Raw genomic sequence first — 25,779 nt, forward strand, 5'->3', positions numbered from 1 at the left:
GAAGGAGGTGAGAGTCAAGTGGAAATAGTTGTGCTAGGAATCAAACACAACTATGATTCTGCTAGGAATCAAACAACTGTGATTCTGCTAGGAATCAAACACAACTATGATTCTGCTAGGAATCAAACACAACTATGGTTCTGCTAGGAATCAAACAACTGTGATTCTGCTAGGAATCAAACACAACTATGATTCTGCTAGGAATCAAACACAACTATGATTCTGCTAGGAATCAAACACAACTAGGAATCTACTAGGAATCAAACACAACTATGATTCTGCTAGGAATCAAACACAACTAGGAATCTACTAGGAGTCAAACACAACTATAATTCTGCTAGGAATCAAACACAACTATGTACATTAACAGAAGATGACAGAGGTGTTCTATGCTTACTGCTGGTAGCCATACATACTGATATTTACCTAGACTACCCTGAAACCTGGTCCCGTTCTACCGCACCAGTACAACCCTTCAATCCCTTAACACAAAAGGTGTTGAAAAGGCGAGAAAAAGAGGCCTTCAAAGCTATACTACCTCCAACAAAATGACTGCTGTGCCTTTGGTTGAGTAGCTTCTGAGCTGGGAGTGGGACAGAGGGTGCATCCCAAGTGGCACCCTATTCCCTATATAGTGCCCTTATGGGCCCTGGTCAAAAGAAGTGCACTATATAGGGATTAGGGGAACATTTGGGACGCAGCCAGAGAGACACGTTGAGCGTGTTGGAGCTCATCTAGTCAGGGTTGTATAAACACACTCTCTGTCTGTCTCAGCCAACCAGAACAGAGAACCAGCCAGACACAGCCAACCAGAACAGAGAACCAGCCAGACACAGCCAACCAGAACAGAGGACCAGCCAGACACAGCCAACCAGAGACAGAGAACCAGCCAGACACAGCCAACCAGAACAGAGGACCAGCCAGACACAGCCAACCAGAACAGAGGACCAGCCAGACACAGCCAACCAGAGACAGAGATGTGCTGGCTCAGGGATAAGCAGTCAGTTCAGTGCAGACAGATTGAGAGCAAAGGGTGCTACCTCGCTCTCCAACCAAGATGCAGGATTTGAGGATCCAAGTGAAGAGGAGATTCAGCAGCTCTTGGAGGCCAGTGGAAGTTGATGATCATGTTTCTTTATGGTTCAAAGTAAAACCAACATGTTTTGGTGCTTCTTCAACAATAAAAAAGCATCCTTATCAATGTCCACTGTCCTCCAAGAGCTACTAAATCATATTTCCTCTTTACTTCAGTGCAGATAGATTAAAGAAGAACAGCAATATGATGGAGAGAGGGACAGAGAGAGGGAGAGGAAGAGGGAGAGAGAGAGGAAGAGGGAGAGAGACAGAGAGAGGGAGAGGGAGAGAGAGGTTATTTCAGAGGGGATGGAAACGCCCCCCCCCCGAAATATGATTATCCACCCTTAATGCCCCACATTCTCATTGGGTCAGAGTGCTGTCTATCTGAGCTCAGATTGGAGAGAGAAAACGGTGTGTTTCTTCTGGCAGTTTAGCTGTATTACAGTGCTGGCTTTAGGACAATGCGGCCGGCTGGTGAGAAGGCTGTTTAATTGGCTGGCTGGCTTTAGGACTATGGAAAGCGCAGCTGCAGTGATCGAACAGCGCGACTTCCCTCTCAATTGAGTTGACGAAAGCTGTGCGGAGGTGGTCCTCTGTAGCTCAGCTGGTAGAGCACAGCGCTTGTAACGCCAGGAGGGTAGTGGGTTCGATCCCCGGGACCACCCATACACAAAAATGTATGCACGCATGACTGTAAGTCGCTTTGGATTAAAGTGTCTGCTAAATGGCATATTATTATTATAAGATGGCTAGATAATTGCTGTTTGACTTGACAGCTAGCTAATAGTTCATGTCTATAGGCGATGGCATGTGTTTGTTCTAGAATGTTGTTTAAGTCCCTGTGTAGAAAGGCAGTAAATCAGCTTCAACTTTCCAAAAATTCCCTGGAGGGGGGAACAAATCTTTAGATGGGAGGTACCACTGAACATCAAACTTGAATATGGATCAAGATGGATCACTTCAAATTGATTTATTTGAATAGATTAGGGCAAATACAAATTAACAGTTGAAACAGTTATTCAATACAATGCATCCTAGTTTAAGCCAATTTCAACACTATTTGTGATACAATTAGTTGATTTCCCATGGCCACCCATTACTGGTTCTTGGTCCCCCCATCCAAAAAATCCTAGAATCGCCCCTGGAGAGAGAGAGAGCGAGAGAGACAGAGAGACAGAGAGAAGGAGACAGAGACAGTGCGAGCGACGGGTGTAATGTAATGTCTTACCTGTCTGTGATCAGGAAAAGGAAAAGTCTTACCTGTCTGTACCCGACCATGATCATGCGGACGAGGACGATGTTGATGTTGGTTCCCAAGGACTCATCGTGGTAGATCTCATCAACCTAAAGGAAGCAGCCAGAGAGACAAACAACATCAATGTATTTATTTAGTGAATTCCTTTAGCCAAGCCATTGCTTCCGGTCCTGCTGAGTTGAGGGAGGGTCTGTAGGCCTCCGCTGAGTTGGTAGATTGGACAGACCTTAGGAATGTGGTGCTTGGTTTGCTCCACCCCACAGGCACTAAGGGGGCTTGCTTTAATGCCCCATCGGTGGAGGTTGGCGAGGCATGGGCCGGAGGCACTCAAGCTCTGTGAAGGAGTCTATAGCCAGGTCCCAGATCTGTTTGTGCCGTCTTGCCAACTCTTATGTCACTAAAGCTCTGTGAAGGAGTCTATAGAGCACGTCACATCTGGCAAACACACAGCTGTTAGTTTGTTTAGCTTTCGAAGGATAAGGCAGCCAGCCAGCCAGCCAGGGCCGGCCTTTCAGAAGGATAAGGCAGCCAGCCAGCCAGGGCCGGCCTTTCAGAAGGATAAGGCAACCAGCCAGCCAGTCAGCCAGCCAGCCAGGGCTGACCTTTCAGAAGGATAAGGCAACCAGCCAGCCAGCCTTTCAGAAGGATGAGGCAACGAGCCAGCCAGCCAGGGCCGGCCTTTCAGGAGGATAAGGCAACCAACCAGCCAGCCTTTCAGAAGGATAAGGCAACCAGCCAGCCAGCCAGCCAGGGCCGGCCTTTCAGAAGGATAAGGCAACCAGCCAGCCAACCAGGGCTGTCTCTCTCACAAAATATCTCTATTCTATCTACAACTGGTATCTATGCTGCTACAGTAAAAAGCCCCTATTTCAAATACTCTCTCTTAACATTAACAATAAACATTAACTTGCATCCATAGCTCTGTCTATGAACTTGAGTGGTTGCATTTCTCCAGCACCATCCCTTAGCTGTTCACCCTCAAAAAAGTGGTGGGTGTTCACTTTGTTGTTGTTTAAATCCCAGATTGCCCCTTTAACACTAATATCATGCTAATAACCTGTAATACTCTGACATAGAACCTGACAAGACAAGCACCCCTACTGAACAATAACCTATAATAATCTGACATAGAACCTGACAAGACAAGCACCCCTACTGAACAATAACCTATAATAATCTGACATAGAACCTGACAAGACAAGCACACCTACTGAACAATAACCTATAATACTCTGACATAGAACCTGACAAGACAAGCACCCCTACTGAACAATAACCTATAATAATCTGACATAGAACCTGACAAGACAAGCACCCCTACTGAACAATAACCTATAATAATCTGACATAGAACCTGACAAGACAAGCACACCTACTGAACAATAACCTATAATACTCTGACATAGAACCTGACAAGACAAGCACCCCTACTGAACAATAACCTATAATAATCTGACATAGAACCTGACAAGACAAGCACCCCTACTGAACAATAACCTATAATAATCTGACATAGAACCTGACAAGACAAGCACCCCTACTGAACAATAACCTATAATAATCTGACATAGAACCTGACAAGACAAGCACCCCTACTGAACAATAACCTATAATACTCTGACATAGAACCTGACAAGACAAGCACACCTACTGAACAATAACCTGTAATACTCTGACATAGAACCTGACAAGACAAGCACCCCTACTGAACAATAACCTATAATAATCTGACATAGAACCTGACAAGACAAGCACCCCTACTGAACAATAACCTATAATAATCTGACATAGAACCTGACAAGACAAGCACCCCTACTGAACAATAACCTATAATAATCTGACATAGAACCTGACAAGACAAGCACCCCTACTGAACAATAACCTGTAATACTCTGACATAGAACCTGACAAGACAAGCACCCCTACTGAACAATAACCTGTAATACTCTGACATAGAACCTGACAAGACAAGCACCCCTACTGAACAATAACCTATAATAATCTGACATAGAACCTGACAAGACAAGCACCCCTACTGAACAATAACCTATAATAATCTGACATAGAACCTGACAAGACAAGCACCCCTACTGAACAATAACCTATAATAATCTGACATAGAACCTGACAAGACAAGCACCCCTACTGAACAATAACCTATAATAATCTGACATAGAACCTGACAAGACAAGCACCCCTCCTGAACAATAACCTATAATAATCTGACATAGAACCTGACAAGACAAGCACCCCTACTGAACAATAACCTATAATAATCTGACATAGAACCTGACAAGACAAGCACCCCTACTGAACAATAACCTATAATAATCTGACATAGAACCTGACAAGACAAGCACCCCTCCTGAACAATAACCTATAATAATCTGACATAGAACCTGACAAGACAAGCACCCCTCCTGAACAATAACCTATAATAATCTGACATAGAACCTGACAAGACAAGCACCCCTACTGAACAATAACCTATAATAATCTGACATAGAACCTGACAAGACAAGCACCCCTACTGAACAATAACCTATAATAATCTGACATAGAACCTGACAAGACAAGCACCCCTACTGAACAATAACCTATAATAATCTGACATAGAACCTGACAAGACAAGCACCCCTACTGAACAATAACCTATAATAATCTGACATAGAACCTGACAAGACAAGCACCCCTACTGAACAATAACCTATAATAATCTGACATAGAACCTGACAAGACAAGCACCCCTACTGAACAATAACCTATAATAATCTGACATAGAACCTGACAAGACAAGCACCCCTACTGAACAATAACCTATAATAATCTGACATAGAACCTGACAAGACAAGCACCCCTACTGAACAATAACCTATAATAATCTGACATAGAACCTGACAAGACAAGCACCCCTACTGAACAATAACCTATAATAATCTGACATAGAACCTGACAAGACAAGCACCCCTACTGAACAATAACCTATAATAATCTGACATAGAACCTGACAAGACAAGCACCCCTACTGAACAATAACCTATAATAATCTGACATAGAACCTGACAAGACAAGCACCCCTACTGAACAATAACCTATAATAATCTGACATAGAACCTGACAAGACAAGCACCCCTACTGAACAATAACCTATAATAATCTGACATAGAACCTGACAAGACAAGCACCCCTACTGAACAATAACCTATAATAATCTGACATAGAACCTGACAAGACAAGCACCCCTACTGAACAATAACCTATAATAATCTGACATAGAACCTGACAAGACAAGCACCCCTACTGAACAATAACCTATAATAATCTGACATAGAACCTGACAAGACAAGCACCCCTACTGAACAATAACCTATAATAATCTGACATAGAACCTGACAAGACAAGCACCCCTACTGAACAATAACCTATAATAATCTGACATAGAACCTGACAAGACAAGCACCCCTACTGAACAATAACCTATAATAATCTGACATAGAACCTGACAAGACAAGCACCCCTACTGAACAATAACCTATAATAATCTGACATAGAACCTGACAAGACAAGCACCCCTACTGAACAATAACCTATAATAATCTGACATAGAACCTGACAAGACAAGCACCCCTACTGAACAATAACCTATAATAATCTGACATAGAACCTGACAAGACAAGCACCCCTACTGAACAATAACCTATAATAATCTGACATAGAACCTGACAAGACAAGCACCCCTACTGAACAATAACCTATAATAATCTGACATAGAACCTGACAAGACAAGCACCCCTACTGAACAATAACCTATAATAATCTGACATAGAACCTGACAAGACAAGCACCCCTACTGAACAATAACCTATAATAATCTGACATAGAACCTGACAAGACAAGCACCCCTACTGAACAATAACCTATAATAATCTGACATAGAACCTGACAAGACAAGCACCCCTACTGAACAATAACCTATAATAATCTGACATAGAACCTGACAAGACAAGCACCCCTACTGAACAATAACCTATAATAATCTGACATAGAACCTGACAAGACAAGCACCCCTACTGAACAATAACCTATAATAATCTGACATAGAACCTGACAAGACAAGCACCCCTACTGAACAATAACCTATAATAATCTGACATAGAACCTGACAAGACAAGCACCCCTACTGAACAATAACCTATAATAATCTGACATAGAACCTGACAAGACAAGCACCCCTCCTGAACAATAACCTATAATAATCTGACATAGAACCTGACAAGACAAGCACCCCTACTGAACAATAACCTATAATAATCTGACATAGAACCTGACAAGACAAGCACCCCTACTGAACAATAACCTATAATAATCTGACATAGAACCTGACAAGACAAGCACCCCTACTGAACAATAACCTATAATAATCTGACATAGAACCTGACAAGACAAGCACCCCTACTGAATATAGTTCACACCAATGTGCTTCCACTCGACAGCACAGGAGTGGAAGCACTCCCCTCTACAGAGATAGAGAGAATATGTGTGTGTGTGCGTCTGTCTGCTCTCTGCTGGTTTGGTTTTGCATACATGGAATGGGATGCTGCTACCCACAGTGAGTGGATGATAATGGTATGGTGCTATCCACAGTGAGTGGGCGGTAGTGGGATGCTGCTATCCACAGTGAGTGGGCGGAAATGGGATGCTGCTACCCACAGTGAGTGGATGATAATGGTATGGTGCTATCCACAGTGAGTGGGTGGTAATGGAATGCTGCTATCCACAGTGAGTGGGTGGTAATGGGATGCTGCTATCCACAGTGAGTGGGTGGTAATGGGATGCTGCTACCCACAGTGAGTGGGTGGTAATGGGATGCTGCTACCCACAGTGAGTGGGTGGTAATGGGATGCTGCTACCCACAGTGAGTGGGTGGTAATGGGATGCTTCTATCCACAGTGAGTGGGTGGTAATGGGATGCTGCTATCCACAGTGAGTGGGTGGTAATGGGATGCTGCTACCCACAGTGAGTGGGTGGTAATGGGATGCTGCTACCCACAGTGAGTGGGTGGTAATGGGATGCTGCTACCCACAGTGAGTGGGTGGTAATGGGATGCTGCTATCCACAGTGAGTGGGTGGTAATGGGATGCTGCTACCCACAGTGAGTGGGTGGTAATGGGATGCTGCTATCCACAGTGAGTGGGTGGTAATGGGATGCTGCTACCCACAGTGAGTGGGTGGTAATGGGATGCTGCTATCCACAGTGATTGGGTGGTAATGGGATGCTGCTACCCACAGTGAGTGGGTGGTAATGGGATGCTGCTACCCACAGTGAGTGGGTGGTAATGGGATGCTGCTACCCACAGTGAGTGGGTGGTAATGGGATGCTGCTACCCACAGTGAGTGGGTGGTAATGGGATGCTGCTATCCACAGTGAGTGGGTGGTAATGGGATGCTGCTACCCACAGGGAGTGGGTGGTAATGGGATGCTGCTACCCACAGTGAGTGGGTGGTAATGGGATGCTGCTATCCACAGTGAGTGGGTGGTAATGGGATGCTGCTATCCACAGTGAGTGGGTGGTAATGGGATGCTGCTATCCACAGGGAGTGGTGGTAATGGGATGCTGCTACCCACAGTGATTGGGTGTGTTTGGTTCTTTTTAATGCTTCTCATGCTGGTGCTGTGCCTTGTTGGCCACGGGGCTGTGGAGTTGTTCTCCCTCTATTCTTATGAGTTGTGATTCAACAGGCAACCATGTGCCATATCTTGTTAAAACATTGGCACGCGTCCAACGAAACCACTGTTATTATGCAATGGCTGAACTAGTCTGACCTAGAAATGCTACGATGACTGCCATTTGGCCCCATAATGATGCTCTGGAATGTGTGTGGACTTAATGGAGGAGGTTCAAGCCAACATGGAATTCCAATCAAGAGTCAAACCAAGTCTGCACTGTAAAAAAAGAAGAAAAAAAAAAAATTTGGTTCCACCGCTTTTTTTTTGTTTACTCAACTTTTTGGTCAGTGTTACCTGAACTAATAGAGTATAGTTGGGCCAAACTTACTGTAGCTCCAACTTGAGAAAACGTAGGCAGAAATTCAGTGAACATAAAATGATGCATTTACTCAATTTGTCTCATATATTCATTCAACTAAAATTATTATTTGTGCATCTTAACTAACAAAGACGCTGTGGAACTAGTTACACACACAGTGGTTTTAATATACAATGTTTTCAACTGACATATTTGACACTGACATTGTGTATGTTCATTTATACAGTAATTGTTATTCAACATGTTCTCACCTGGGATTTGAACTCACAACCTCTTGGTTCACAGCATTCCAATCTTCCTGTTACGCCACCATGTCTGTGTCAATGACTGAGTTCACCTGTATTGCTACACTTTGCACATCAAAGTAAATCTCAGCTCTGTTAAAAGTACACTCAAGAACAACTACGTTATTTATCATAGTGATTCAGGAGTTACATTAAAACAGAGTAATATGCCCCACCAACAATAGACAAGTACACAGAAAACCCTCAAATTGCTGAAATAAGTAAATACAATGAATGATGAGAGAATAGTCCGATTAACTGATAGTAGACAGACATGGTGGTTTGGCAGGAAGATCGGCATGACGTGAACCAAGAGGTTGTGAGTTCTAATCCCAGGTGAGGACATGTTGAATAATAATGACTGTATAAATGCACAATGTCAAATATGTCACGACTTCCTCCGTGGCCGCCTCCTCTCCCTGTTCGGGCAGGCTTCGGCGTTCGTCGTCACCGGCCTTCTAGCCACAGCCGCTCCTCATCATTTGTTTAGTCTTGTTTAGTACACACACCTGGTTCATATCCCCTCATCAGTACCTGCGTAAGTGTTCCCTCTGCACCCTTGTCTTTGTGTGTGTGATTGTTTATTGTGGAGGAGAGAGAAGCTCGGTGGAGCTCCGTGTATTTTGTATCGCCGGGAATATTCCCTGTGTGCCTTGTTTTTACGCATTAATTCTGTGGTTCAGAATAAATCCTGTTATTCTGTGATTTACCCTCCTGCGCCTGACTCCTTCAAAATCACCTCAGCACAAAATATGTCTGTTGAAAACGTTGTATGTTAAAAGCACTGTGCCCAAATAATAATTTCTAGTTGAATGAACATATGAGACAAGTTGAGCAAACACATCATTTTAAGTTGACTTTTTTTTCCCCCCTAGGTTTTCTCATGTTGGAGCTAAGTTTGGGGCCCATAGGACTCTGGTCAAACGTAGTGCACTATGGAACAGGGGGCCATTTGGGATGCAGGATAAGTAACATTTCCATCCGAGCATGTTTGATCCTCATCAAACCATCCTCTACACGTCAACACTCCCTCTAGGGCCCTATACAGTCCATCAACAGCTTCAATTTGTGGTTTGCTGAATGCGGTTTGAGGAAAAGAACCAGGGATGGGTGGAGGGATTTTGGAATCTCGTTTCTTTTTCCATAGCTACATACAGAAGTCTTAGAACAGGAACACTCACGCTTGGTTATGGATCATATGATTATCAACATGCCAAGTCGGCTGACTGGAGACCAGTAGAGACCAGTAGACACAGGGTTCATTGAGTTCGACATTTAAAAAAACCAACCTTTCCGCAGGTGACTCCTTAACCTGCTGTCCTAGAAAACATATATGCTATGAAAACATACACGTATGCTATACATACAATCAGTCTCCTATAGTTGGTTTGGTTTGAGCTTTGTATGTCTGCCCAGACATGAACTTGACGTACGGTGACGCTGCGGGTTACTAGACTAGTTTGTGTGAATATGTCTCGAATGCTTTACTGCGTCATTTAAATTTTTCTTCAAGTGTCTATTACAGGAAGTGTCTATTACAGGAAGCTTTATGGATGAAGTAGGCTACCATAGGGCCTCCCGAGTGGCGCGGCGCTCTATGACATCGCAGTGTTACCGGCGTCACTACCGGCTGGGATGGAACCGGCTGTGACCGGGAGTCCCATAGGGGGCGCCGCACAACTGGCCCAGCATCATCCGTGTTAGGGGAGGGTTTGTCCGGGGAGGGTTTGACTTGGCTCATCACGCTCTAGCGACTCCTTGTGGCGGACCGGGCACCTGCAGGCTGACTTGGGTCTGTCAGTTGAACAGTGTTCCCTCCATTGGTGCAGCGGGCTTCCGGGTTAAGTGGGCGTGGCGTTAAGAAGCGTGGCGTGGCGGGTCATGTTTCGGAGGACGCATGACTCGACCTTCGCCTCTCCCGAGCCCGTTGTGGAGTTGCAGCGATGAGACAAGATCATAATCACGAAATGTGGGAGAAAAAGGGGGGTAAAAGAAAATACCATGTAGCCTACTGTATAAGCTATTGGTGAACTATGTAATAACTATGTAGGACATTATATAGGATATTGACCACAACAAAACATGGAAAATAGATGTTATTCTCTTCCAGGTTTATACATGATTTAACAATGAAGTGTACAGAAACAATCACAAACATACACACACAAACACGCCCAGATATGTTTGGACAACACTAGACCCCGGCGAGTTAGGTGACGCGGTGACCTCCCAGCAGAGCGGCGGCGGGACATATTGATTTATATGTGTTGGTGACAGTCTCTGTTTACCAGAATACAGGAGGTCTGAGCTGACGCAGTTTTGGTTTTCTAGTGATGCTTTAAACCCAGCGGAGGGAGGCCCTGGGATGGCCTGCCTAGCGGAGGGAGGCCCTGGGATGGCCTGCCTAGCGGAGGGAGGCCCTGGGATGGCCTGCCTAGCGGAGGGAGGCCCTGGGATGGCCTGCCTAGCGGAGGGAGGCCCTGGGATGGCCTGCCTAGCGGAGGGAGGCCCTGGGATGGCCTGCCTGTCTACGATGTCATTATGCCAGTCAGTCATAAACGCAGTAGTCCTAGTGATGAAGGTGCTGCACATGCCGCCTCTCAGGTTGCTCTAAGTACGGAGGTGCTCCTTACAAGTTACAGTACCGAAATAAGGAAGTGTTTTTTGCTGGGCTCTCTGTAAACTATGTCATTCAGGTAGCTTAGTGGGTAAGAGCGTTGTGCCAGTAACCGAAAGGTCGCTGGTTCTAATCCCCGAGCCGACTAGGTGAAAAATATGTCAATGTGCCCTTAAGCAAGGCACTTAACCCTAATTGCTCATGTAAGTCGCTCTGGATAAGAGCGTCTGCTAAATGACGTAAATGTAAATAATGTAAATAAACCCAACTGGGGGAGTCGACACCAAGTTCTCCAAAACATGGCGTAACGTACACCCTCTTCCAAGGACCCATCTCTCACCCTCTTCCAAGGACCCATCACCCATCTCTCACCCTCTTCCAAGGACCCATCACCCATCTCTCACCCTCTTCCAAGGACCCATCACCCATCTCTCACCCTCTTCCAAGGAGCCATCACCCATCTCTCAGCCTTCTTTCTACTCATCTTATCTGTGCACATATCGCTGAATCGAGAGGGAAGAGATGTCTAACACACTTGATAAATGATAAGAAAAATGTCAGTAGGCACGACAGCACACACTGTTTAGAACACCACAGCACAAATATATACTCCCTCCGTTTATAAAGCATGACACAAACGACTGTGTAACTGACGCAAGACTGGAACTGGGCAACAGTCCAACAGTTTACACAGCAAAGGAATGCAGACTAGGTCTACCCAGCAACCAAACAGCCTTATTCATTCACTTACAGAAAAGTCATTCAGCTATTTTAATGAAACAGTGTATAATGTAAAGTAAACTCGGATGACCCCCAGATTCCCCTTGACTTTTGTGATGTGATGTATTCATGTATCTCCATACTGAGTTGAATGCCGACCTATATAAAATGTTGGGTTGACGTTGGACCTTTAAACTGAGCAGCTGTTGGAACAAGGAGGGCGACGTCAGAAATAGCCACAGCCTTTTCCAGCCATAGTGAGTAGGCCTACTCTAAACATCATGAATGTTATTCAATGTAGTTTCAAAAACTTGCACCACACTCCTGTAGTACATACCACTGATGCAGATTAAATCTCCTGCATACAGTCTTTAAATCGATCCGTAGTCTTTTTTATTTTATTTACAAAAAACCTTTACTAGCGAAGGGGAGGTGCCAAACCAAGTGGCACCCTATTCCCTATATAGTGCACTACTTTTCACCAGGGTCAATTGGTCAAAAGTTCTGCACTATAAAGCTAGTAGTTAAAATAGGGTGCCATTTGGAACGCAGCCCAAACGGTCAATGGCTGCTCTGCCTGTGCTCAGCTGAGCTCATTACTCACAGAGCATCGTTCGGAATTGGATTGTTTTTGTCTGAACAGCAATGAGCTCAGCAGCTGTGATGAGCTAGCTGGAGGGCTGGAGGCGTTGGGATATATATCTCTCCCTGCCTGCCTGCCTTGTGTACATCATCACATCAACATGGACAAAACCCCTCCTGGATTTTCTCTAACAACACAGACATTGTGCTCAGGCAGACAGGCTCCTCACAGTCTCCTAGCATGGCTTGGTCCAGACAGACACCTCACAGGCTCTGCAGGCTCCTAGCATGGCTCGGTCCAGACAGGCACCTCGCAGGCTCTGCAGTCTCCTAGCATGGCTTGGTCCAGGCAGGCACCTCGCAGGCTCTGCAGTCTCCTAGCATGGCTTGGTCCAGACAGGCACCTTGCAGGCTCTGCAGTCTCCTAGCATGGCTTGGTCCAGGCAGGCACCTCGCAGGCTCTGCAGTCTCCTAGCATGGCTCGGTCCAGGCAGGATGTGCTTTAATCAGTTCCTTGGGCCGGGAGATTTTCTCCAAGTGGTACTGTACTAGCTCCACATTCTCTCCTGGTGGCTGGGAAGGATTGGGGGGGATTTGGGTGGGTAGAGCTCTTTCAGACACAGCAAGCCACTGGCTTAACCAGAAGAGCTCCAGTGTTCACCTTGTTTGTAGAAACGCAGACCTCTCAGTCCAAAGGGACTGGGAGCAACGAACCAGATCCTCTGGCCGGGTGGATGTGTGTGCTGATTGGCTGCCCAGCAGCAGTCCAGCACCAGCCAGCCCCATCCCGCCACAGCTCCACCACCCTGTCCTCTCCACTCCCAGTCAACTCACAGTGGCTGCATCCCAAATGGCAACCTAGTACCTATATAATGCACTGCTTTTGACAAGCAGCCCTAGGGAACAGGGTGCCATTTGGGATACACCAGCGACAGGTCTAGTGCAGCTAAATCAGACCACCCTACTGGACCCAAATGGTAACTGTTACAGAGTGAAACCAGCACCCTGTGAAAATGTGACTTGGTGGATTAGGGCTGCGTAATAAGATTAAGGTGCTAGGAGCTGCCTGAGCCTGTAATGAACAAGCTGGGGGGGGTTTCTCTTTCATTGGTAATCCATCAACATTCAGGGACACAGAAGAGACAGAGAGAGAGAGAGAGAGAGAGAGAGAGACAGAGAGAGAGAGAGAGACAGAGAGAGAGAGAGAGAGAGAGAGAAGAGAGAGAGAGAGCAAGAGAGAGAAGCTGGGGGGGGGGGAGGGGGAGTTGAGGCGAGGGAGAAATAATGTGTCAACGTCCACAACGTGAGAGGAGGGAACTAGTCCAGTAACAACCAGGCCAAGGACCTGAGGGGGAATCTACACACATTGGAGGGGTGAGAATAAGTCTGGCCAGCGAGCCAGAGACAACGCTGTTACTACTCTATCAAGTCATTCCCATGAGAGAGAACAGATTTTCACCTTCCACAAACAGTCATCTTGTCCTACAGGCAACAGTCAACTGGCTTGGTCAATTAGATTCCAATAGCTTTTCGGAATTTCAGTTTACGTAACTGAATTTAAATGGAATTGGCCCCCCAACTCTGGTCTGTATGGTGAATAGTACAGTAAGCTGTCCACAGGGAAGTTTGAGTACACACACACAGCAAAACAGAGCAGTTGCACATAGGGGTCAAACAGCTAAGAAAGATTTAAAGGTCCCAAACAGTCATTCTGATTTCCATGTAAAATTGCCCTTTGAGTGACTAAAACATCACCAACAATATTTTTTCCAAATAAAAAGTCAGGAAGTCTGAAAGGACAGACTGAGTGGGCGGGGAGCTGGTAGGCTGAGTGGGCGGGGAGCTGGTAGGCTGAGTGGGCGGGGAGCTGGTAGGCTGAGTGGGCGGGGAGTTCACCTTGAATGACGGTTCTTTGAAAACGCCTATGTCAAGCAACAAGCAACATGAGCAGTGTTGCAGTGAGATTATCTCAAGCAAATTTGCTGATAAACAAAGCAACTCAAACAACATCACAAATGATGTATTTATCCTGTTTGGTTATTGTAACAGCATCAATATAGACAACATGTTGTATATATAATTTAGCTTGCTAGCCCAAGTGTAATTGTCAGCACTGTTTATCAAGCTAGCATCTTGGACAATTTCAGTTGAAACTTTACAGGGTGAAGGCTGGTTACATTACATACATGTATATACACTGATTGAACAAAACATTAAGAACTCCTGCTCTTTCCATGGCGTAGACTGACCAGGTGAAAGCTATGATCCCTTATTGATGTCACGTGTTAAATCCACTTAAATCAGTGTAGATGAAGGGGAGGAGACCGTTAAAATAAGGATTTTTAAGTGAATGGGCAAGACAAAAGATTTAAGTGCCTTTGAACGGGCTATGGTAGTAGGTGCCAGGCGCACCAGTTTGAGTGTGTCAAGAACTGCAACGCTACTGGGTTTTTCACGCTCAACAGTTTCCCGCGTTTATCAAGAATGGTCCACCACCCAAAGGACATCCAAGCCAACTTGACACAACTGTGGGAAGCATTGGAGTCAACATGGACCAGCATCCCTGTGGAATGCTTTCGACACCCCGACGAACCGAGGCTTTTCTGAGGGCAAAAGGTGTTCCTAATATTTGGTATACTCAGTTGGTATTGACTGTCAGGCGATGTTCATATATCATGACTAGGGTTGTTACGGTGACCGTATTACTGCCACTCCGGTGGTCACGAGTGATGACAGCAGTCAAATTCCGCATGACCGTTTAGTCACGGTAATTAGGCTTCTCCAAGCTCTGATGCTGCTGATGGTCATTAGTAGCCTACCACACATGCCTGGTACTCAGCACTCTATTGTCCCTCTAATCACTCTGACTTCAATGCAAATGCAATAGAAAATCTAAATCAAACACATTTACGTTTTTAGTCATTTAGCAGACGCTCTTATCCAGAGCGACTTACATGAGCAATTAGGGTTAAGTGCCTTGCTCAAGGGCACATCGACAGATTTTTCACCTAGTCGGCTCGGGGATTAGAACCAGCGACCTTTCGGTTACTGGCACAACGCTCTTAACCACTAAGCTACCTGCCGCTCCGGCAACATGAGCTCATGGCAACATTTCTATAGGCTATGCAATTGTGTGAGAAAACAAGAGTGATGGCCTCTACTAAAAAGAGGAGGATCCCATCAGCTTTCTATTGGTTAGGCCTACTATATTTATTTCACAACTTTCCTAATATTAAGTACATTGCTTCTCTTTACAACAGGAGTATAACCTACCTGGCTGGCATGAAAATGAACCATGTGAAAAGCATCCTCCATTCGGTATTTAAGTGCATAGATGACATGTATTTGGTGCATGATAATGGTCCATTCTAAATCAAAAAATGTTTCACACATATATTATTTAGTATATGTAAAGAAAATATTAAATCAAGAATAGTGTGATGGGTGACAATATTAGCCTATCACTTGTGAATAATATATTATCACTTGTGAATGATGCCCAGCTTAAGGCAAATAGCGCATGATTTATTTGGCAACTTTTTAAAATCATAGTGGCACATTTCATGTAGCCTAGCCCATAGGCTTATATGTTTTGATAAGGTTTGTATCACAACTAAAGTGGCCAAATAACTTCTTAAAATGAAGCACATTAATCCGCTTTACAAGGGGTGTAGAGCCTAACTGGCATACTTATGCAGCGCGTGAGTTTCAAGTTTGGGGAAGAAAATGTTCACCATAAAAATGCACCTTTATTATACAAGCAATACATGCATAATCACATTTGTGGTCACTTTTGAGAATGGTGTTTTCCTGCTAATGGAACATTCGCACTTATAGCCTACTGCCGTGTGCACATTGCTGCGCTTATAATGTGAAGAAATAGCCTAATAGTTTATCAACATTTTAAGCTAAATGTTCTCCTCTGTTGCTTCAGGCTCATTGCTTAAAACAGGTGTTTTGATGCTAGTGGTTTTATTAATTTGGGATCTATTGCATCCCACAACTGTCCCAGACTATGTTTGGAATATTTATTTCTCGCACAGAATAGAATAGGTCAACGTTTGTACTATGGGGGATAGTAGATTGACATAGGCTAGTGATTTTGCTGTTCGTTAGGCCTACTCATCTTGTTGGCTGACGAAAAGTAAATGTGGACAGTTCTTCCAATATCTTCAATATGCGCCTCGGAATTGGATGAGGACATGCGCAGTCGGGTCCCCGATGTGTCTGTCTTCACTTGTAGCCTGTGAGAAAGACCCGATCACGTGACCGAGAGCCATGTGAGTGAGGGAGAAGGGAATTATAATGATTATATTCAGCCCGAGGGCACAACGGCCACTGGCTGCAAAAGGCATGGATTTTCTTAGGGGACATTTCGCCACATAAAGGGGATGCAGCCGGGAAATCCGAGTCATTATCAAGTGCCGTCAAATTGTGAATGAGAGACTGATGAAGTGTGTGCAGCCTGCGCAAAAAAAAAACTAAGCAGAGCTCATGCCTTTCATGTGACTTTTTTCAAATCATAATTAGAGTCGCATCATGCAGCCTTAGAAGGTATTAAAAATCAAAACATGTAGCCCAACGTTTGTATCACAACTAAAGTTACATAAATAACTCTAAATTAAGCATATTGGAGGACCTGTTTCTTTGTTAACCGCTCAACACAGAATAGCCGCATGTGCGCACTCCCTCAAATCGTTTGGAGAAAATATCCTTTCTATTTTATTAAGTTTTTTCCAATTGTTTTCTTCATAATATAAAATAATGCCACGGAATTCTAAACAAATCTAGTCTGCTAAATGAACTAGTGTAGCCCACAGCCATATGGTGTAGCCAGATCAGGACCTAACATAAGGATAACTAGTGTAGCCCACAGCCATATGGTGTAGCCAGATCAGGACCTAACATAAGGATAACTAGTGTAGCCCACATCCATATGGTGTAGCCAGATCAGGACCTAACATAAGGATAACTAGTGTAGCCCACATCCAGATGGTGTAGCCAGATCAGGACCTAACATAAGGATAACTAGTGTAGCCCACAGCCATATGGTGTAGCCAGATCAGGACCTAACATAAGGATAACTAGTGTAGCCCACAGCCATATGGTGTAGCCAGATCAGGACCTAACATAAGGATAACTAGTGTAGCCCACAGCCAGATGGTGTAGCCAGATCAGGACCTAACATAAGGATAACTAGTGTAGCCCACAGCCAGATGGTGTAGCCAGATCAGGACCTAACATAAGGATAACTAGTGTAGCCCACAGCCAGATGGTGTAGCCAGATCAGGACCTAACATAAGGATAACTAGTGTAGCCCACAGCCATATGGTGTAGCCAGATCAGGACCTAACATAAGGATAACTAGTGTAGCCCACAGCCAGATGGTGTAGCCAGATCAGGACCTAACATAAGGATAACTAGTGTAGCCCACAGCCATATGGTGTAGCCAGATCAGGACCTAACATAAGGATAACTAGTGTAGTCCACAGCCATATGGTGTAGCCAGATCAGGACCTAACATAAGGATAACTAGTGTAGCCCACAGCCAGATGGTGTAGCCAGATCAGGACCTAACATAAGGATAACTAGTGTAGCCCACAGCCATATGGTGTAGCCAGATCAGGACCTAACATAAGGATAACTAGTGTAGCCCACAGCCAGATGGTGTAGCCAGATCAGGACCTAACATAAGGATAACTAGTGTAGCCCACAGCCAGATGGTGTAGCCAGATCAGGACTTAACATAAGGATAACTAGTGTAGCCCACAGCCAGATGGTGTAGCCAGATCAGGACCTAACATAAGGATAACTAGTGTAGCCCACAGCCAGATGGTGTAGCCAGATAAGGATATGCTATTCTGTTCTTCTGAAATAGACTACATTTTCTTCATATCATGTTTCTTTAGACCTGTCTAAAATAAATAATGGATTTATTGTGAAGGTGTAGGCTATATTACATGGATTTATTAGACTTTTTTAAATGTAGATGTTCCAAAAGGTCCGCATCAGTGGCTTGTAGGCTTTGCGTGGAAGCCAGGAGATGCTAAATGTGTATGTTAATTAACGGTTAATTACTGTGAGACCGGCAGTTATTTGCTTGACAATAACCGGCAGACAAAAATTCATGACTGCCACAGCCCTAATCATGACCATCAAATATGTTAAGAAGTTTGTATGAATCTCCTGTTTGGCACATCTATTGATGCAATGACACGGCAACTGTGTTGGAGTTTTGGGCAACCCTTCCCCTGCTTTTGTTCCATGCTGGCTGAAGACATAGCTAGCCAGTAACTAGCGAACACCAGACACAGATGAAAGCTGAAACCTATAAGTATATTTGCAATAGATGAATAGGGGAAACCTGTGATTATATTTGCTGACACACTGAACTCAAATTTTGGCACCAGTAGAGTAGCTACCCAGCTATGTAAACCACGCCCCTCTGCAAACACGCCTTCTGCCATGTTGGTTACAAGGCGGTACTTATTTAAATTAGGTAAGAGAATAAGACATTACCATTGGTGTATTAAAATGAGAGCCTTTTTGTGATGTCACAAAAAGCCCTTAATAATCCCACCTCCTGAATCCAAGTGTAACTTTATGATCAAATGTTATCAATGTAGAAGCAACAGTAATTGTTCATACTTTGGTCAACTTACTTTGATCTGGTTTAATCCAATTTTAGTGGTGAGTATGTGACATGTAGCATTCATATAGGGAAATTCCATGCCATGGTATCTCAGATTGTAATGGCAATTCTCACATAGAAACTTAATTGGGAGGAAGGATGTTTAACATGCTTTTTACATTTGTATCACAAATAATTGTTTCACTAATTTGTCTTTTTTAATTTAATAATCATGATAAAAGTGGCAAATTTAGACCGTTTTTAGACCTACAGTGGGGAAAAAAAGTATTTAGTCAGCCACCAATTGTGCAAGTTCTCCCACTTAAAAAGATGAGAGAGGCCTGTAATTTTCATCATAGGTAAACGTCAACTATGACAGACAAAATTAGAAAAAAAAATCCAGAAAATCACATTGTAGGATTTTTAATGAATTTATTTGCTAATTATGGTGGAAAATAAGTATTTGGTCAATAACAAAAGTTTCTCAATACTTTGTTATATACCCTTTGTTGGCAATGACACAGGTCAAACGTTTTCTGTAAGTCTTCACAAGGTTTTCACACACTGTTGCTGGTATTTTGGCCCATTCCTCCATGCAGATCTCCTCTAGAGCAGTGATGTTTTGGGGCTGTCGCTGGGCATCACAGACTTTCAACTCCCTCCAAAGATTTTCTATGGGGTTGAGATCTGGAGACTGGCTAGGCCACTCCAGGACCTTGAAATGCTTCTTACGAAGCCACTCCTTCGTTGCCCGGGCGGTGTGTTTGGGATCATTGTCATGCTGAAAGACCCAGCCACGTTTCATCTTCAATGCCCTTGCTGATGGAAGGAGGTTTTCACTCAAAATCTCACGTTACATGGCCCCATTAATTCTTTCCTTTACACGGATCAGTCGTCCTGGTCCCTTTGCAGAAAAACAGCCCCAAAGCATGATGTTTCCAACCCCATGCTTCACAGTAGGTATGGTGTTCTTTGGATGCAATTCAGCATTCTTTGTCCTCCAAACACGACGAGTTGAGTTTTTACCAAAAAGTAATATTTTGGTTTCATCTGACCATATGACATTCTCCCAATCCTCTTCTGGATTATCCAACTGCACTCTAGCAAACTTCAGACGGGCCTGGACATGTACTGGCTTAAGCAGGGAGACACGTCTGGCACTGCAGGATTTGAGCCCCTGGCGGCATAGTGTGTTACTGATGGTAGGCTTTGTTACTTTGGTCCCAGCTCTCTGCAGGTCATTCACTAGGTCCCCCCGTGTGGTTCTGGGATTTTTGCTCACCGTTCTTGTGATCATTTTGACCCCATGGGGTGAGATCTTGCGTGGAGCCCCAGATCGAGGGAGATTATCAGTGGTCTTGTATGTCTTCCATTTCCTAATAATTGCTCCCACAGTTGATTTCTTCAAACCAAGCTGCTTACCTATTGCAGATTCAGTCTTCCCAGCCTGGTGCAGGTCTACAATTTTGTTTCTGGTGTCCTTTGACAGCTCTTTGGTCTTGGCCATAGTGGAGTTTGGAGTGTGACTGTTTGAGGTTGTGGACAGGTGTCTTTTATACTGATAACAAGTTCAAACAGGTGCCATTAATACAGGTAACGAGTGGAGGACAGAGGAGCCTCTTAAAGAAGAAGTTACAGGTCTGTGAGAGCCAGAAATCTTGCTTGTTTGTAGGTGACCAAATACTTATTTTCCACCATAAATTGCAAATAAATTCATTAAAAATCCTACAATGTGATTTTCTGGATTTTTTTTCTCAATTTGTCTGTCATAGTTGACGTGTACCTATGATGAAAATTACAGGCCTCTCATCTTTTTAAGTGGGAGAACTTGCACAATTGGTGGCTGACTAAATACTTTTTTTTCCCCACTGTATGCCTCCTGTAAGTCCCTATGATCTGTGAACTGTACTTGACACAGACAACATCTTTACAGTGTGCTCTAAAATATGGAGTATGTCTTGAATCCGAAATACTATTTTCACATTCATTTATGCAACATTAGAAACATTTAATATTAATATCTCAAAAGTATTGTTTGGAACAATATACTCTACAAGTACATCCCATGTCCAGAGCGGGCTCTCTGCTGACTCTGAACATAGGATACACTGTACGGGCACCGCACAACACAGTGAATGGGAAAATGGATTCAAAGGGAACTCCCTCTGCTGGTGATTTGATGAATGTGCAATCGTAAAGGAGGGCTGTGATTGGTTAATGACCTATAATGTCAATTTGTATGTATAAAATGGGTGATTAAAAGTAGCAGAGAGCCCACTCTGGAAATGTGATGTGTTTGAAGAGTATATTGTTACAAACAACATAAAGCAAAATCAAAAAGGGTCCTTTTGAGATATTAATATAAATATTTTTAATGTTGAATAAATTAATGTGAATTTTTGTATTATTTCAGAATCTAGACATATTCATATTTGAGAGAACCCTGTAAGGAGTATAACGACACTAAGATGTTGTCTGTATCATGTACGATTCGCAGACCTAAGGCTGCGTTTACACAGACAGCCCAATTCTGATCTTTTCTTCACTATTTGGTATTTTGTCCAATCAGATTAGCTCTAAAAAAGATCTGATATCAGAATTGGCTCTAAAAAAGAGAAGATATCAGAATTGGGCTGCCTGTGTAAACGCAGCCATGGGGTCTAAAAATGGCCTAAAATGTCCACTTTCATCATGATTCTCTAACAAATGGTTGGTGATACAAATGAAAAAGCGCTCAAACCTCCTTCCTCCCAATGCAGTTACTATTGTGAGCATTGCCAGAACAATCTGACATACCAAAAAACTTTTTCTGGCCTACGCCGGTGTGGAATCGCCCATAGCATTCATAAAGTATTCACATGCGTGACATGAAGAGTCATAATGGACTTACTATGTTGATGAGTGTGAGGACATAGTTCTGCACGTGCTCCTTGCCATGGAAGCGCACCACAGAGTCGTCCACGGCCAGCAGCACCTCGATGTTGTAGTCGTCCTTCTTGGCGTGCCGCCGTTTGCGCTCCGACTCTGTCAGCTTGTGCTCCAAGAGGTCCAGAGCCCTGGGGAGGTTCGCAATCCCAAAGTCTGCCACTGTGTGGAAGAGAAGAGACATGAGGAATTGCAACGAGTTACATAGCAACAATTAGCTAGCATACAGCAGCATGTTTCCATGGGGATGAGGTGTCAAGGCGTCAGTGTAATGCGGTAGGACGAAGTCAGGCGCAGGACACAGAGCTAATCAGAAGGCGTACTTTACTCGTAGGTAAATGAATGAACAACAAACCTCCACGCAGGGAGGGAACAAACCCGCACACTAACGACAGCCAAAACATGAACAGACACGCACAACACACAGTGTGAGACAGAGGATTAAATAGGGATGACATAACTACATAATGGGAAACAGGTGTGACCAATAAAGACAGAACAAGTCGAACATAGACACATGGATCGGTAGCAGCTAGTACTCCGGAGACGACGAACGCCGAAGCCTGCCCGAGCGAGGAGGAGGGGCAGCCTCGGCTGAATCCGTGACATGAGGAGGTAGTATGTCTTCCTCTGATGGCATCAGCCCAATTCCCTGTTTAGTGCACTCCTTGTAGGGGCTTAATAACATTAAAAAGGGGAAAGGGTGCCATTTGGGATATAGCCTACGAGTTTGCTGCACAAGCGTTGGTCGATAGTAGTGCACTAAATAGGAAATGGGGAGAAATTTGGGACGCAACCAAGCTTTGGAATAGTCTTGTGTAGTCTCAATGATGCAGCCAGTCCAGACATGAACAGGAGACACTGTAAGAGGTTGAATTGAGACCTGTACATTACAAAGACCCCCTTGATCCCCATCACCTGAACACTATCTCCAGTCATTCATCAACAACAGCATGACACGTCAATATCCTCTTCCTGCTCAACCCCCTAGAGCTATGTACACTATATAATCACAGAATCCTCTGTATGGCCCATATCTGGAATATATACAGTATCTCACAAAAGTGAGTACACCCCTCACATTTTTGTAAATATTTTTTTGAGTATATATCTTTTCATGTGACAACACTGAAGAAATGACACTTTGCTACAATGTAAAGTAGTGAGTGTACAGCTTGTATAACACCGGGGAGGGAAAATGGCTAATTGGGCCCAATTTGGACATTTCCACTTAGGGGTGTACTCACTTTTGTTGTCAGCGGTTTAGACATTAATGGCTGTGTGTTGTGTTATTTTGAGGGGACAGCAAATTTACACTGTTATACAAGCTGTACACTCACTACTTTACATTGTAGCAAAGTGTCATTTCTTCAGTGTTGTCACATGAAAATATATATACTCAAAAATATTTACAAAAATGTGAGGGGTGTACTCACTTTTGTGAGATACTGCATGTCCTGTACGTCAGAGGGATCGTTGTCTGTATTATACCACCTAAAGAAACAGGTGTACGTGCATTCTCAGTAGGTGTCACACCCTGACGAATGGGACTCTAGTATGTTGAGTCAGGGTGTTGAGTTCTATGTTGTATTTTCTATGTTCTCAGTCTGGGTGTTGTATTTCTATGTTTGGCCGGGTGTGATTCCCAATCAGAGGCAGCTGTTGCTCGTTGTCTCTGATTGGGGATCATACTTAGGCAGCCTGTTTGGTATCATTAGTTGTGGGATCTTGTTCCGTGTAGAGGCTTGTATTGTGTTTAGCCTGAGGACTTCACGTTACGTTGTTTTGGTTCGTGTGTTTATCGTTGTAATAAACATGTATGCATTTCACGCTGCGCCTTGGTCTGACCCGTCCTTCAACGTCCGTGACAGTAGGGTACGATTTGGCCTAGCATTTTTAACTATTTTATTTTTTAAAGCTTTATGTGTCCCTGGAAAATGACTAAGCTAAATGCAACAGTTACTTGTGAGTCAACAATTTAAGGAATGGAAACCGTCCGAAAATAACAGTTAAGTGCAATAGCAAACGTAACAATGTTTTTAATTTCCTCGTTGAACATTGTTGTTGTTGTCGACAGCAACAGGAATGTGTCTGGATACTAAATAAATGACCATGTAAAAACATCCTGGTGTTATAAAACATGGAATTTGGCTATGGGCAGCTGGGAATGATCCCATTCCACAATGATTGCAAGGAATCTCTGCCACCTCACTATGCCGTCAGAGACCCATACACTAGGACCAGATGGGCATCAAGCCCCCAGACATGGGTTCAATACCATTCCAAATCAACGACTTCGAGCACTTGCTCTAGCCTGCTTCCTTATGCAGACAGTTCCGGGAAGGTGATGAAGGTGAATCATGTAAATGTACTTAGGTGAGAAACAGCACAGCATAGAGAAGAGAAAATACTACTGTGTCGTTAGAATGGATTCTTGGAATCTGTCAGACAAATAATAAGCTGCCACAGAAGGAAGGTTCCTCTCAGTGGCTAGAAATATAAAGGCTCTCTATGTGTCCAAGGTACAATCATCCACTACTCTACTCTATAGAAATATAAAGGCTCTCTATGTGTCCAAGGTACAATCATCCACTACTCTACTCTATAGAAATATAAAGGCTCTCTATGTGTCCAAGGTACAATCATCCACTACTCTACTCTATAGAAATATAAAGGCTCTCTATGTGTCCAAGGTACAATCATCCACTACTCTACTCTATAGAAATATAAAGGCTCTCTATGTGTCCAAGGTACAATCATCCACATGTGAGGTTGGAGATAGGAGGTGTCCATTTGAAATGATTGAGATAATATTAGGGCAAATTGAGAGAAGGTAAGTAGCCCACATTTTGCATGCTGTCAGTGACAATGTGACAAACGTGGAAGTGGCGAAACTTGACAAATAGGATATATGAATGTAAATCACCTGGCGAGCTGCCTGCATTCCAATACTTACAGAACCACATCTGGAATAACTAACTGCTGGAAATATGACATCAGGACTCAGATTCTGAAGGCCCTCAATATGTCATAAAAAAACTGAATCACAGAACCCAGATAATGATGACATAGAACCCAGATAATGATGCCATAGAACCCAGATAATGATGACATAGAACCCATATAATACATCTGCATTGCTTCCTGTGTGGGGTTTTAGGCTGGGTTTCTGTATAGCACTTTGTGACATCTGCTGATGTAAAAGGGCTTTATAAATACAATTTGATTGACTGATTGATTGAGATAATGATGACACAGAACCCAGATAATGATTACATAGAACCCAGATAATGATGACACAGAACCCAGATAATGATGACATAGAACCCAGATAATGATGACATAGAACCCAGATAATGATGACATAGAACCCAGATAATGATGACACAGAACCCAGATAATGATGACATAGAACTCAGATAATGATAAATTGATGACATAGAACCCAGATAATGATGACATAGAACCCAGATAATGACACAGAACCAGACGCCAGTTAATGATGTCACAGAACACAGCCATACTGCAAGACATTGGGCGCGTTCGAGCTGATTTTTATAACCATAATGGAACACCCTTTGAAAGGCGGTGACGGTCACGGTGACGGTCACGGTGACGGTCTCCGCCTTTCAAAGTGTGT

The 25,779-nt window shown here is 43.8% G+C and overlaps 1 protein-coding gene across 1 annotated transcript in view; it reads right to left on the bottom strand.

Moving 5' to 3' along the window:
* LOC311116737 (A disintegrin and metalloproteinase with thrombospondin motifs 14-like) overlaps positions 1–25,779 on the bottom strand; it is a gene marked incomplete at both ends in the record, with an annotated part of 93,737 nt that overhangs the window by 25,228 nt on the left and 42,730 nt on the right. The window contains 2 exon segments of the mRNA XM_084191778.1: positions 2,338–2,421; positions 22,105–22,301. Coding sequence (XP_084047904.1) covers positions 2,338–2,421; positions 22,105–22,301 — 281 coding nt within the window.

Source organism: Coregonus lavaretus (assembly GCF_964263955.1).
Source record: "Coregonus lavaretus genome assembly, contig: HAP1_SCAFFOLD_1119, whole genome shotgun sequence".
NCBI classification, from domain to species: domain Eukaryota; kingdom Metazoa; phylum Chordata; class Actinopteri; order Salmoniformes; family Salmonidae; genus Coregonus; species Coregonus lavaretus.